This window comes from Camponotus vicinus, unplaced genomic scaffold (assembly GCF_025532165.1).
Source record: "Camponotus vicinus isolate PSW18456_S1 unplaced genomic scaffold, iyCamVici1.0 SCAF_10, whole genome shotgun sequence".
NCBI lineage: Eukaryota > Metazoa > Arthropoda > Insecta > Hymenoptera > Formicidae > Camponotus > Camponotus vicinus.
Window position 1 is genome coordinate 889,792 of NW_028141946.1, and position 15,095 is coordinate 904,886.

At 34.2% G+C, this 15,095-nt stretch overlaps 1 protein-coding gene across 1 annotated transcript in view; it reads left to right on the forward strand.

Annotated features, from left to right (window-relative positions):
* The first annotated feature begins 9,406 nt into the window (after nt 1–9,406).
* The window catches only part of LOC145961075 (uncharacterized), a 33,842-nt gene continuing 28,153 nt past the window's right edge, over nt 9,407–15,095 (forward strand). Inside the window, exons 1-2 of the mRNA XM_083080910.1 lie at nt 9,407–9,711; nt 10,380–10,445. Coding sequence (XP_082937036.1) covers nt 9,637–9,711; nt 10,380–10,445 — 141 coding nt within the window. The 5' untranslated portion in view covers nt 9,407–9,636. The remainder of the gene's footprint in view (nt 9,712–10,379; nt 10,446–15,095) is intronic.

Here is a 15,095-nt window from a genome sequence, read left to right on the forward strand (position 1 = left end):
CATTACCTATTGACCTTATGAACAGGTGAACGATGATTCTTGCTTCTTGCTTGTTACATTGATATCTTGCTCTGGGTAAAATATTTTTATTGATAACAAAAACTAATCAAATTTTGCTAATATATTAAGTCATAATACGACGTTGATTGAGCATGAAGGAATCCCTCCATGCCTAAAATGATAGATAAAATCACACACGAATATTTTTATTTAGATAAAATAGATAATTTTGAAAAAAATTAATTAATTTTAAATTTTATTGTGTTTTTGACAAATTATATCATTGTTTAACTATTATTTAAATCCATATTGGTTTATAAATTAAAAAATACAATAATTTTTAAATTTAATAAAATGGTATAATCAAAATTATTGAAAATATTTAATTATTGAAATATTGAATTAAAATAAACTACAGATAATGAAATTTATTTATAAATAGTATTATTAGAGAGAGAGGACATCAATCACTCTTTATTGCAGAGTATTAATTATAAATTATAATTTCGAGTCATTTTTCATTTTTGATTTAATAGCTTATGCTTCATTTTTTCAAGTAAAGCCAATTCGAGTATAGCTCGCTGTTCCGTAGCAGCCATGCTGAAATCCATGATGGCCGTCTTGCGTTCCATAACGCCTCGCCTCTGTGGAAATGGCGCCAATAGCGTCTGCGAAACTTTCATTCGCCATCCCTACCTGAGATCCATTGCTCCTACTTCAACCCCACTATTCTCCGTTTCTTTAACATCTATGTTTTCTCCCTCTACCAGAGCATCTTCGACGGCCATCATGGTTTCATGCGTGCGCACATGATTCACACTAGACTCACGAGACTACCACTATATGTATAGAATTCGGTAGTTTGTGTATGTATGTGTCTGTGTACGAGTTGAAAATTTTTAGCATTTTCTCAGACAAGAATATTCTTTCGAATTCAATAGTCGATTAATTTTTTGTTTTTAATTGATTAAAGTCTTGTATACATATTTATAATTGCCATATTCATAAAATTATTTTAAACTTTCCATGAAATGAAGTAGAAAATACTGAGTTTTCAAAACTGAGAATAAATTTTGCCTTGATTTATCATATATAATATAATTTATTATATAAAATATGATATGATTTTATCATATAAGTCCATTCTTCTTATTTAATAATCATGTATTTGCTTTTTTATGTATGATTTTATTTTATTAAAATTTTAAGAAAGATGAAAATTTAAAAACACAATGAAATTCTGATGAAACAGAACATCTAACATATACATATATCAAGTAATTTATTTTTAAATAAATAAATAAATAAGTAATTTTATTATAGCTTTAAGCGTGCAATTCTGGTTTCATCGTTTACGTAATTATCTCACTGTTTAAAGATAATAACTAAATATATCTAATGTGAAAAAATATTAAGAATTATTTATAACTTGCTGTAATATCACACATTACTGAATTGAGTGAAAATTATAACAATTGTACATGATATTTAATATAATTCTGCATATATACAAATATATATACATATATATAAATTTTATCATTAACATTATTTCTATAAAAAAGCATTGCTTTTATATTTTAATAAAATGTTTGTTTTTATATCTATATTAAAGTGTCATGTTAAATATTTTACCTGCATTGCTTCCATCAGCAGCAGGTAAGAGATTTATTTTACCTATGTAAGATCTCAGAGTTTCTGCTGGTAAGGAAGAAAATGCGGTTTCGATACCAACATTTCTTCAGAACCGCTTATCAACGGGGATGTTGGCCACGTAGTTACGAAATGTACCACGATTTAGCCTTGCCAAGAAGCACTGTTGCATATTTTAAATACACATTTCTATTATTTAAAGTAATATTTAATATACAATATTTTTCTATTACATGTAAAGTACTAGTAAATTATATATTAAAGAAAAATCATATATCTAAAAGATTTCATTAGACATATAAATTATACAAAAATTTCCATATATGATTTTTAAATGTATTTTATCTGAAATAACAATAAATATGACAAATAATGCGTTAGCACACGAGTAGAAATATATGAAAAAATATGTGAAGAAGAAAAATGCATTTTTTGTGTATGATTTAAATATTATATGTCTGAAATTTTTATAATATTACTATCATAATATATGTATATTATAAGAGAATTCGCACACAACTTCCATAAAAGATATATTTCATACGACACATTTTATAATCGAGACATTTATAAATTAATATTAAATCTGAGATGTAAAAAACCTCTTTCTTCCTCATCGATTTCAGAAAAAAAATTTTGTAACATTTTATTCTATTTAGAATTTTTTTTCACATGTGTAATCATATATGAAGAGATATAGAAAGAGATCAATCAACTGCGTTTTTAGCGAGATATTACGTTGGTTGGGCACTTGCAATTCTGCTCTCGTGCATTTTTATCACATACATATAACATTATTATTAAATGAAGGGAAAGATACTCGGATCGTTGCAGGGCAACTAAAATTAACTAGCGAACGCATCAAGTTTACATACACAGACTTATTCCTTGTATAGCGAGCCAGCTAACTAACCGGCATGTGCGAGAGTAATTATTGAGCTCGTCGAGCGCGCAACGTTATCAGGCGTTCGCCTTCGCTTCTCGATGGTAGCCTGCATCTGTGCTCGCGCACACGCATCCTGAGCGAGCGATGCAGGAGGCGGGGAATAGAAAGGCAAGCACGTTCTCGTGCGAAGGGAAGAGCAGGCGAGGAGCGAGAATAACGAGGGACAGGGGGAGTCGCGGAGGATTAGGTTCGGGGGGGAGGGGGGGAGGGAGGCATCGGCTTGAGAAAGGAATTGGTTTGAGAGGAGGCGATGTGTGGCGAAGGGGGAAGAGATGGAAGATTCCAGCGACTCCACGGTTAATTTGTAGCAGTGCGCATCTCTACGTCTCTTCCCCTCTCCCTCCTTCTCCTCTTCCTCCCGTTCCCGAGGTATATATTTTTCTGAGGCTCGTGCATCGCGCACGTTCGCGCGTGCACGCGTGTTTGTGATTCCCACGTGTTTTATGCTCCGTGCGGTTTTGTATTTGCACGTCGCGATGCATCGGTACAGGACGACGAGAACGATCGAGAGCGGTGGAGGGGAGGGAAGGGCGAAGAGGGTTGGAGGAGACCACCCAGGAATCGCGAGCGCGTTTCTTATTCGCGCGTTTCCGCACAATGATATCTTTCTCATTCTTCCTTTAAATTCGTATCATCTTCGAACTCTCTCCCTGCCTCTCTCTTTCTATCTAGTCTTATAATTTATAACGAAACCGACAGAGATCGTTGAGATGTCGAATACTGACGCTGCAAAATTGACGATGCGTCAAGGAATGATACATTATTGTACGAGCAATATAATCGTGCAGCGTAAAATTGAAGGCTGATTTAAAAATGCTATGAATTTTCGGGCATTAAAATATAATTATGCTAAAGATAGTATATAATTATTGAAAGTATGTGTTTATAACCGCTTAAAACGAAAAATATCACAATAAAATTGCGTTAAAGTTGGAGCAAGAATTATTGCCTACTTATCATATATATTTTTTTGGCTTACGACTTATAAAGGCCTATTCATGTAAAAGTTGCATAAAATAAATACGCATTAAAATCGACCAACGTGTCTAATTATGGCATCTCGTTTATTAGACATATATTTTATTTTATCAAAATTTTTATTTTATTATCTTATTACAGGTAATGAAATGTGTATGTGTAAAATCACTTGTTTGAAGTTGATAGGTCCTCTTGATATTTCGTGAATGTAAAAAAGAAATATTGTCTGACGCGGGACTGCTCTTTGTTTTTTTTTTATTTTTTTATTCTTTTTCATCATTTAGTTATATCGTGACTGGAGCCAGGCAGCTAGCTACTTCGCCATCGATTTCTGGGCACTGGAAAGACGCATGCGCAAGTAAGAATAGGGACTGCCCGCTTATGATATCTTCTCCCTCCAGCTAACACCAGTTACTAATACATTCGCGAGAAACTGAAAGTTGCGCAGTTCAACATGTAAATCTTGATGCGTGTAATAAGTTCGACTTTTTAAAACCTGGAGTGCACATCCTTCCTAAAAGAAAGTCCTGTTAAATTCTTTGAAAATATTTATCCGAGAAATTTGTTAATTATCTCGCTTCTATCGCACATGAAAAATATACCAAATGATATTAATACTTTTTTACGTCCGTTGGCAGCAGAACAATTCGATTACTATTTTAATTCACGTGGGAGAAGATGCATAGATTACGTGGAACGCGTAGGCTCATTACAATTCAGCGTTCGTAGCTATCCGATTAAAAAACAGTATCAACCTTGAATCTTGTCCCAACGCTTATTTGGTTGGACCAGCCAACCCTTTTAACATTAGTAATCCCTCCATGCGGGCATTCCATTATCTGACCATCTTTATTCACCTCCATGCTAGGATCGAAGACTAAGAGAAAGAGAGAGAGAGAGGGAGGAATGAAGGAGAGAAGGGTAGAAAGAGGGATAGAGAGTGCGAGAGAGAATGAGAGGCGGAGGATGACGTTGAGGAGGGCCGGGATGGATCGAGGTGGGTTTTATGAGCGCGCACAAATCTCCTCATCAAGCTCCCGCAGGATCCAACGCCCGACATCCATGGGGGCTGGAAATTGCAGGGCGGGTTTCGCCATCGTTTCGGATACGGGGGAGGGGGAAGGAGGGGGGGGGGAAGCGGAAGGCGAGAGAAGGCCGTCGGGCACACAAATGAGGCAGCTTGATTCCAATTATTCAGTAAATTAAATACGGGGGGGAGGTTGGGCTTTACGAGCAGTTCCTCCGAGTTTCAACATTATTCTAGCGCGGTGAGTCCGACCGGGGATGCGAAGAAAGGGTTGAAACCGCTATTGTATCTCGTGCTCCGGTTCGAGGGACGTACTCCGGTTATCTATAGTTAATACTCGTTGTTTGGGGTGAATATGCGTGAGCGGAGAGATATTCGGCCTTTTCGATGTTTTAACACAGGAGAGACATTCGGTAATCTGCCGTGACCATGATTTTTTTATATCCAACGAGGTCCTTCAAAGGCAAAGTACACATGCAGAATTGAGTTCATTACACGAATTTTTCGCGTGTGCGCCAAATTAATAATATAAATTTATTCCGTTTGACGTATGCATAAATATTATATAATTTAAATTCTTAATAATATTATTAAAGATTTAATATAAAATTTTTAATAATATTATTTTTAATAATATTATTAAAAAATTTTTAATAATATTTTTAATACTATTATTATTATTATTCGCTTTCCGTAATAATCTAACGATAAGATACATAAAGCGTTTTATTTTATTACTAAAATCATTTATCGTTATCATTGTAAATATAAAATCGTGGCATTTGCATCTACTGCGTTTAATTCTTGGAGCGATTATATAAAAGTTTTCTCGATCACCCGGCTAGCTGGTTTAATTCGTATTTTCTTTGGGGACTACGCTTCGTCTTTTACGAGCGCGTATTTCTCTTCCCTATCCTACGTTGGAAACGAGCTGAGTTTTCCCTCTTCCTCCCTTACCACGCTTCTCTTCTCATTCCACGTTCTTTTGAGTTGCCCTTGTGCAGTTCCATCAAGTTCTCATCCTTCTGCGTACATTCTTCTATTTTGCCAGACACTTTGACAAAGATTAGATCCTGCTAGACGTGAAATGTGATTAAGATACAGAGGGAATAAGATGCTCGTTGATGTAAAAAAAATTTTGTTATGCAAAATAATTGCAATAAATCGATAAAATTAAAATCCTTTTATATTTTTTACGTAAATATCTTTTATATCTAAATGTCTTGCGTGAACTTGTCTAGATAAAAATTTTTTGAAAATATTTTTGTATTATTATATAGTAGGCTCCTTAATCTTTTAACGGCAGAGACATAAATTTAAGTGTGTAACGTCAGATCAGAAACATAAATTGTTTTATATAAGGAGAGATATTGCCCGACAAAATTCGAGTAGACATTTTAAAAGAACGCACGGGGACAAAGAGGCGTGTTTAATAACTTGTAAAATATGAGATGCAACCAGAGACATTTGCTCATTCCGACGTCCGGAGGGTGACGTTCTTCCTCCAAACATCGTATAATTGTATTCACGTGGGAGCCCCGACAAAAGGGAAGCGCGATCGAAGTCGGAGGGAAGGTCCGGGGCGGTTCCGCGGTGACTGAAGAAGTTTATAATCCATGACGTTTCCGGCTTTGCGGAGGGAACGAAGAAGCCTCTTATGTCTTTCGAGCTCGGACGAAGACGACCAAGTGCCAGATTACAGCCAGCTGCATCCGCGTGTCCTGGGGACGCGCGAATGCGCGGCAAGGACCATTTTTAAAAAATGGCCACCATCGGGATGCCATTTGCTGGAAGCTGGTCCTTTTTCTTCGGCAACGGGCGATAAACACTGGGATTATCTGCATCCTGCTTAACAGCTCCTGGACACGTTTCATGAAGCTGGATCGTCCGGCTGAGAAATGACTTGCATTCCTTTCGATGAGAAGCACTTGTACACCAACACGCGGAGACCGTCCAGAGTGACACGTACGAGTTGGCGTATCGTATATTCCAAAGAATATTTCCGTCGGTGCACGATACTTATATACGCCGGCGAAAACACGATGCGTTATTCGCAAAGCGCTGAAATATGTCATCCGTCTTAGATAAGGCACGCTTTCCTTCGCTTATCAAATTGTCTGTATACTTCGCAGTAGTGTTCCGACACTTAAGCTGGTAATTGCTAATTACTCTTCGTCGAATTTACGAGTTTTGGATAAGAAAAAATGCAAACCCGTCACACTCTTCTCTTCGTATCTCAACTTTAGATTATTTAGCGTCGGTGCTTTTATTTCGAGATTTTTGTAATTAACTAATGGAGGTGTATGTATATAATTATATTTATAAGGGGATATTATACCCGGATAATAAAGCCAGATTAGTCATACTAATTAATCATACTGCTGTCATGTTGCCAACAATTGTATTATTGTCAACAATTGTTGGCAACACGACAGAGCAGCTTCGTAGGCAGTTGGCTGACTGGATATATTTGCACCGTCGAAATTGACGTAAGGCAAGTAAACTCAATTTCGCGAGTCCCGCGGAACACAACATCGGTACGCACGATTGCACATGGACGCTTCTGCTACTCCTTTATCCTCGTCAGCTGTTTCCATTACTCCTATCGCTCCGGCGAGGTTCTAGGATTTTTCGAATATTCCATCAACGTACGGAAGTCGTATATTACGAGCCGAGAATGTGTACGAAGCCTGGGGCGTGCTTCGCATGCTAGCGATTACTTTTACCTTCGCCCTTTCGTCCTGGCAGGCGGTAAACGAGCAAGCGGTCTTTTCCTTCGGCCTGCCCTCCGCGAGCTCGAAGGACCACCCTTTTTCGCTCCCTCCTATCCTACCGTCGTTCTTTTCTTTTCCCAGTTCGCGTCTACCTGCATTTTTAGCATCGAATCAACGGATTGGTAGTCGATTGCTAGCGGTAGGTGAGAATGTCACAAGCTCACCTTTATGTGTGCGAGATTTAAATGCTCTCGTGTATAACGCATACAAAATTAAAATGTTTTTAATTTCGTTTATTATTATTAATATTAGAAATATTATGCACAGAGATATCACATGTGTCTTTTTATTTTTAACAAATTTTCAAAGAATATTTTGCACTTCCCAAAAAAATAGAAGTGAATGCAGATTAAATAAAGTAATACAAAAGTAAAAAACAAGAGTTTATGGAAAGTGAAACAAACATTAATGAAATCTATCTGCAAATTATATTTGAATTTTTATTTGAGTATCTTTCTTGATCTAGCCTAGCTATTATATTTTCTGCAAAATGTCAGTTTTCGTTCGATTCATACCCTTCCACCTGCCATTATTACACTAATCTATAGATCTCTCAATCGTGTGGATCTGGCGCCAATAAGTAGAATAAAGTGGAGGGTTGACATAAAAATAACGTGCGCCAGGCGCCATCTACTGTCATGATGATATTATGGCTTTCGATTTATAACGTCACACACGAAAGAATGATTGCCTTTTGCGATGAGTGGATATCATGAGGGGAAACATTGGAAGAAGTAACTAGAATTGCTTGACCAACCCAGGACCAACAGACCAACAGAGAAGCATCTTATCAAAGTCTCTGTTATGAAAATTAATTGAAGAGAAATTCGCTTTCTCAAAGATGAAAGATCTTTTCTACGTTTTAATATGCATTATAATGCATATAAAATCTAACAATAACAAGGATCAAAGTTGTATCACAAAAATATCTATTTTCAAGTATAAATTTAGAAAGATTTATAGTTTAATTTATAAAATTGAAGACACACAAATATCGACTTACTATGATTGCAAATTATACTAATAGCGATAATCTATCAATATTAGATTTTAATTGACAAATGGACTTATGTTTGATTACTTTATACAACCGTTGCCGTCGGAATAACGTGACAGACGTTCGTAAGCAATACGTAACATTATTTATGTTTTTCCGTAATAAATTGCCATAAAAATATTTTATTACAAGCATTATGATGCATAATTCAATTAGAAATGCAAATGAATATTAACTTATACAATAGCAAGCAGCTCGCGCTGTTTATAGAACGGCGTTGAAATGGCAGCGCAAATGTCTTATTATTAATTTAATATATTCCAATTTTCATTATTTATGCATTATTAATAGTAATAACACAATATATAAAATGTATGAGATTAATGCAATTTGTAAACTGCAATATTGCTCTCTGATGTTATAAACATATTAATAAACATTAATCTCTAAATGTGTCGATATTATTAAAATAAATAATTTACAATAAATACACAGTATTTTTATATATATGTATAATATATTCTTATTGTATATTATTATTATATATTATGAGAGAGATATAATCCATATAAAATAAAAAATTATTTTATATCTGTTTGACGATATTTTTCGAGAAATAAAATTAATTTTACTTTTTTTATTTGAATTAATATTTATTTATTATATAATTATACAAAGTGTAAAATTTTTATTAAGTGGAACAATTGCAATGTCAAAAATCTAAAATCTTTACACATAAATTTGGAATGACTCATATAAATGCTATTTAAATACTTATATTAATTATTAATTATATTTATATAAAACCATTTAACATAATGGTAATTTAACATTATGTTAAATGTTTCTAAAATGTATAATTACTTGCTTAGATGTAGTATTAGCTTAAAATATCTTTCAAAATTGCATGTTTTATGATGAGAATCTAATTCTTCATGGCCAAGGCTAAATAGACAATTCAGGAATCGCTATAAATCACTTAAGAATTTTTTTCCCTCCTACAAAGAGTTTTCTTCCGCCAATACTCCAATTTTTTCTATCAACCCACATTTGCCGAGACGAATAGAGATTCAAGGACTCGTCGCAGCTCCATTGCGTTGATTCTTTTCATTTATACGTCTTACCAATGCATCTCCTGAGAAACAGATTTCAGTTTTCGTTTCGGCAGCACGGCGTGCTGACGACTATTCGCGCGGTCAATCGATAATAATGTGAATTTGTGGACGTTTGTGTAAAGGAAGAGAATTTTTCATAGTCCGCCATGTTTGCCGTCGCCGCCAGATTCCGACGGGTTTCTCGCCGTTTCGTTGCTTTGACGATAATAATTGATAATCAGGTGATTTGCGTGTTCATATTAAAACATTAATATATTTATTAATATAAGCATTAATATTTCCATTTAATTTTAATCGGTGTTATGAGAACAATACTTATAATATTATTTTATTTATCAAGATGTGATTTATCATGATATGTGTTAATCGAAAATTGTTTACCTTAATTAATTTCGATCGAAAAAATTTAATAATCTTGAAATAAATTTAATTATTACGCAAAAGGAGGAACACAATTTAAAATTGTTCTTTTGTAATAGATAACATTATGTACAATTGTAGAAGAATATGGCATTTCTTTGTCGTTTAATGAAATTTAATATAAACACATTAAAAAGTATAATCATTTTAATAAATATAATAATTTTTTTTATAATCAATGTTACATAAATAATCGTAATGAGTAATCATAATGTTTCAAACTATGAATTAAAATTAAATTAGGAAATAAAAGGTTTTAAGTTATTAATTAAAAAATTATTAATCCTTAAGGTTATTAATATCTATTAAAAGGTTTCTAGTTTTTTCTTTTGATTAAGTATGATTTTTATTAAACGTTTTTTTTTTATCTGTATAGAAGTTTCTATTAGTTAATGACTGTTAGGCGTTGAAAATATTCGAACATATACATATATGTACACATTATATTAATATATTATTTTTATTACAGGATTCCTCATGTGGCGAAGAAGAACTGTCATCATTGGTTCACCGCCTAACTTGCAGCTTATTAAAGGTAAATATTTTATATAAAATCTTTTTAAAAAATTCCAATTCGAACGCACAAGATAATGAAAAGCTAAAAAAAAGTTAATTTTATTTGATAATTCACGCAAAATGATTTATAAACTTTTTTAACAAGACAGAAAAATATGTGTGCTATCTAATGATATTAATTAATATCTATTTGTAGATATAATATTATAAAGATTTAATATTATAAAATATTAATTAATATTTATATATTGTATCATTTAAATGATTCAATCATTGTATTTCTTCGTTATTTATTTTTATTTATCATATTTTCTGTTATAAATTACGTTAGTAATTATACTATGTAACATAATTTGTGAAAGCACACATCTTTCATCCTTATATAGATATCTTTTGTTGAATTTCAATGCCTTCTCTTTAATATGAAGATCAAAATTTCAATAGTTTTGTGAGCAATTAAAAAAGTAGTTTTATATAGTAACAGAAAGTTTTCCGCAGAAATAAAAAATTACATATAATTTCTTATATTTAAATTTCCTTTAAAATAAATTTTAATACTGTGCGTTTTTATTCGTGGAAAAATGAAAACATTGAAAATTCTTGTATTTAAACAAATGAGCAATGATAAATATTTTTGTATCACAAATATTATACGACGTGTAAAAATGTCATAATATTTTCTAAGCAATCTCGAAATTATCCTGATAAGCGAATGCGGATTATTTATAGCTAGTCGTATCTTTCCTCCCTCTTAGTACTAGAATCATTAAATTAATCTAAAGAGTAAAGCTGCATGACGCATCGAATTACATTACTATATTACAGAAATTTAATAATATTTTTCTCGTGAAAGCTATACGAAAGTTCTTGATATTACATTGCGGAAAAATGTTGTGATATATAGTTAGATATAAATTTTTATTTTAAATGAAATTGATAACAATAGAGCGATTTTTTAATTTTGTGTCGACAAAAAGTAAAAAAAAATGAATGCGTCAATTTTTTTAATGAATTTCTTAAACAATGAAAAATCTTATTCTAATTAAATATAATCTCCAATTTAACCATTTTTTTTTACATTTACCTCAATGTTTGATATAATCGTAAAACCGCTAATTTATAAAACAATGAAAACAAATGTCGAATAATATCGATATTGTATACTATCTATTGATGAATATACTGAGAGAAATGTAAAAATATATTTTTCTAACATCTTAGAAACGAATCAGGGATTCTGCGTCATCTCTCAATAACTTCTAATCATTTCTTATCACTGATGTTGGACAGTAGAATTATTAATTATCATAAACGAGATTAATCGAACAAGTGAGAAATTCCTTTTCGAAAGTTTCGATCGTGTTTTCGCAATACACTTTATCTCTTCGAGACGTTAAAAGGATCTCATCATCGGCTGCGATTAGAAGTGCTACGCCAAACGCAATTTCGTTCCGCGACACACGCGTGTTGTGTATCTTCTCCTGGAGGGACACATCGGGCGTCATTATTTACGCCCGCGTGCGTGAGATCCTTTTATAAGGTGATAAAGACAAGTCTCTCTCTCTCTCTCTCTTGCACACGCGAGAATGGGTGAAGCGGCACTGAAAGTGGTCCGGACTATCACGCGAGCCGACATGCAAACCGATTCTCGAGATCGTCGCGTCGGACTTGCTGCACTCGCGCTTTCACATGTCCAGAAGAGAGAAAATGCTTAAAGTGTATTCATTACGAAACAACCGCGGCTCGTCGACACTCGCGAACGCGACAGTCGGTTCTGCTTGTCCCTCGCGAATAGCTATCATGAAGCCATTAACTTTATTATACCGAGCTATTAACTTAAATATTACGACTCGCGTGTCGCGCACCTTCGGGCTCTCTGATTTATCGCCGGGAAAGAGATCGTGATGTAACGTAAACGCCGGTGTGTTTGGTCGCCATCGCTTACCTGTCGAGCATCGACGAGAAGAGGAGATCTGGGTACCAACGTGGCGTTGGACGATCGATTAAGGATGCCTCCTTGTGATGCAATGTCCGCCGATAGCTATCGGTGAGCGCCAATTCAATCGCGTGAATCAGATGGGAAATTTAAACCACATTACGATCATGCGAGATACTCTCGAAGAATGTCACCCAAACTCGGATGAAACGATAATATCGATCTCAAGCAGAGGTATTTTTCAAGCGTAAATTGGATGTTATAAATGTGTACGATTTGTGTACAATATCAATTGTAAGAAGAAAGGACCCCTGCGTTTACAAGATTATATCAGATATGCTTAAAGTGAACAAAGAAACGGATACCTGCTCGGAGGTGGAGTCTGCGAAAGAAAAAAAATTGCGAAGAAGGATGACACGTTTCGCTGAAAGGGTGGGTGTCCGGAATAGTGGGATTTTATATTAGTCTAAGGATTCGAAATGAGAATTTACGAGCGGGACGCGGAGAGAACATTGTTTCAAATAAGACGTCTTTGGGCTAACTTTCGAGAATCCTACCTACCTATCTACCAGTAGTGATCGCTTATACGTTGCTTGGAGAGAGGGCACTACCGCAGATAAAAGGATAAAGGACGCCCTGGGATGAAAGCGGGCGAGGAGGTGCTTGGGAAGGAAGATCGCGCGAGGATTGAGAGACAGTTGTAAAAAGGATGCGCGCGAAAAGGGAAAAAAATAAGAGACGAAAATTAAGGCGGAGATGAGAAAGATAGAGGAGAGGATGCTGCAGGACACGAGGGAAGTCGAGAGAAGATGAAGAAGATTGCTCCAACAAAGAACGAAAAGGAGACCCTGAAAACAAAGAGGGAGCTATTCGATGGAGGAGAGGAAGAGCAGAGAGGACGGAAAGGGCGAGTCTAATGAATATGGCAGAGAAGCGTCCCACGATGGAAGGGTTTTCCTTCGACCCATGATTGTGCGAGACCCCTATAAGTATGTAAATGAAGTATATTATTCCAACGTGTGTCGGTGTGCGTCATTCGAAGATCGCCGCACAGGCAGGGAGGGGGCGGTAACGTGTACGCATGCGCATCAACATCTTCATGAACTTGTTATTATACCAACCAGCGGATAATCAAAGAGCGGCCGCTCGTATATGGCTGCTTGCCATAGTTAGCGCGGTCTTTCCTTCGGTTTTCTCTTTATCCTTTCGTTCGCCGCACGTCCTGTCGATCGACGCGGTGCATCGTTTTATCGCATCAATTTTTCCTTTTTTTTTATAATTTATATTCTTATTACTTTTCCTTGAATATTCTTCCCGCCCGGCAATAATTCTGCAAATTCTTAAAAAATTAAATCCATGGTTATTGAGCGCGCAAATTTTGTTCTTTTCGATATTTTTATTCAGCTATTCCTCTTCTGTAAAGTTTTTAAAAATTTATTTAGTTATAATGCAAAGTGCAAATTTTATTATGTATCTATTATTTAGAAAAAGCGTCAAATTTTGATTATTTGAGTTATACATATAGTTACTTTACAAAAATAAATTATATGAAATGGAATTAATAACGATAAACGGAAAGAACAAGCGTAAAGAGATTTTTCCGCATTTTTTATTTGATACAATTTCGAAACACTACCGGACCGAACGTTTTTCGTACGCATTAACGATCAAGATCAAGTAGTCGTTAAACTTGGAATAACCGAGTACTCGCATATATGGTCTTTCGTAAATTTTCCAAAGGATAGTCTCATGTCGACGTAGCAATTTAGAAGCTCCTAGTCTTCAGTTCGCGCTTATATACATTGCACCGAATGTGCACGTCACTTATACCGACGCAAAGAATTATTTCGAGAAAGAAACGGTTCTCGAATAAAATCTTAACGCACTGTTTTATACGTGTACACGAGACTCGAAAAAATTTTATAGATATGTTTGCGTAGAAACAATGTTGTCTATAAATTTTTATTTAGTAGAGCATTAAATTTTTTTTAAAGCACTTAAGAAAGAAAATTTGTAATTTGCTAGATTGTTCGTTACAAAATTTGACGTTAGCAGTTTTTATTTCAGAGAGAAAATGTGTCTTTTTGAATTTTACTAAAATGTTTCTTTGCATTTTTGTCATAGCTCTCACAATCGTACATATATAATATATTTATAATCATGGATAATGTGATTATATGTATTTTCTTCAAAGTGGACTATTCCCCAGATAGAAACCGTCGTAATATGTTGATATAATATACAATAGGTAAATTTGGAAAATTTATTTGATGACAAGATGGTGCGGCGCATTAAGATGGCTCGTAATGAACAAAGTTTTCATTACAGCGAACATTTAAAATTAAAGTAGCCTACCTGTCTCTCTCTATATATCTTGTCTCTCCTTCTGCTATAGTTTCTTATCCCAATGGGATTTCACCTGATGAGATTTGTGCATTTCACACCTTCATGCTTTAAATCTTGTCATATTAAGCTTTTGAATTTTTGCGACTGTAATTTTGAATAAACACAAAAGGTTGCAAATGGATTGTTTAAATCATTTCATAGGGAAGATATACGAGAGGAGAAAGAAAATACATATTATATTTATTTAAAAATTTACTTGCGACAATTATTTATGCAAATTACATGCTTATTGTACGTAATATTAAAGGCAGTTTTATATTTAATATTAACTAAATAAACATACAGAAAATCTTAATTACTGAAATTTAAACGAGTTATCTTAAAGAT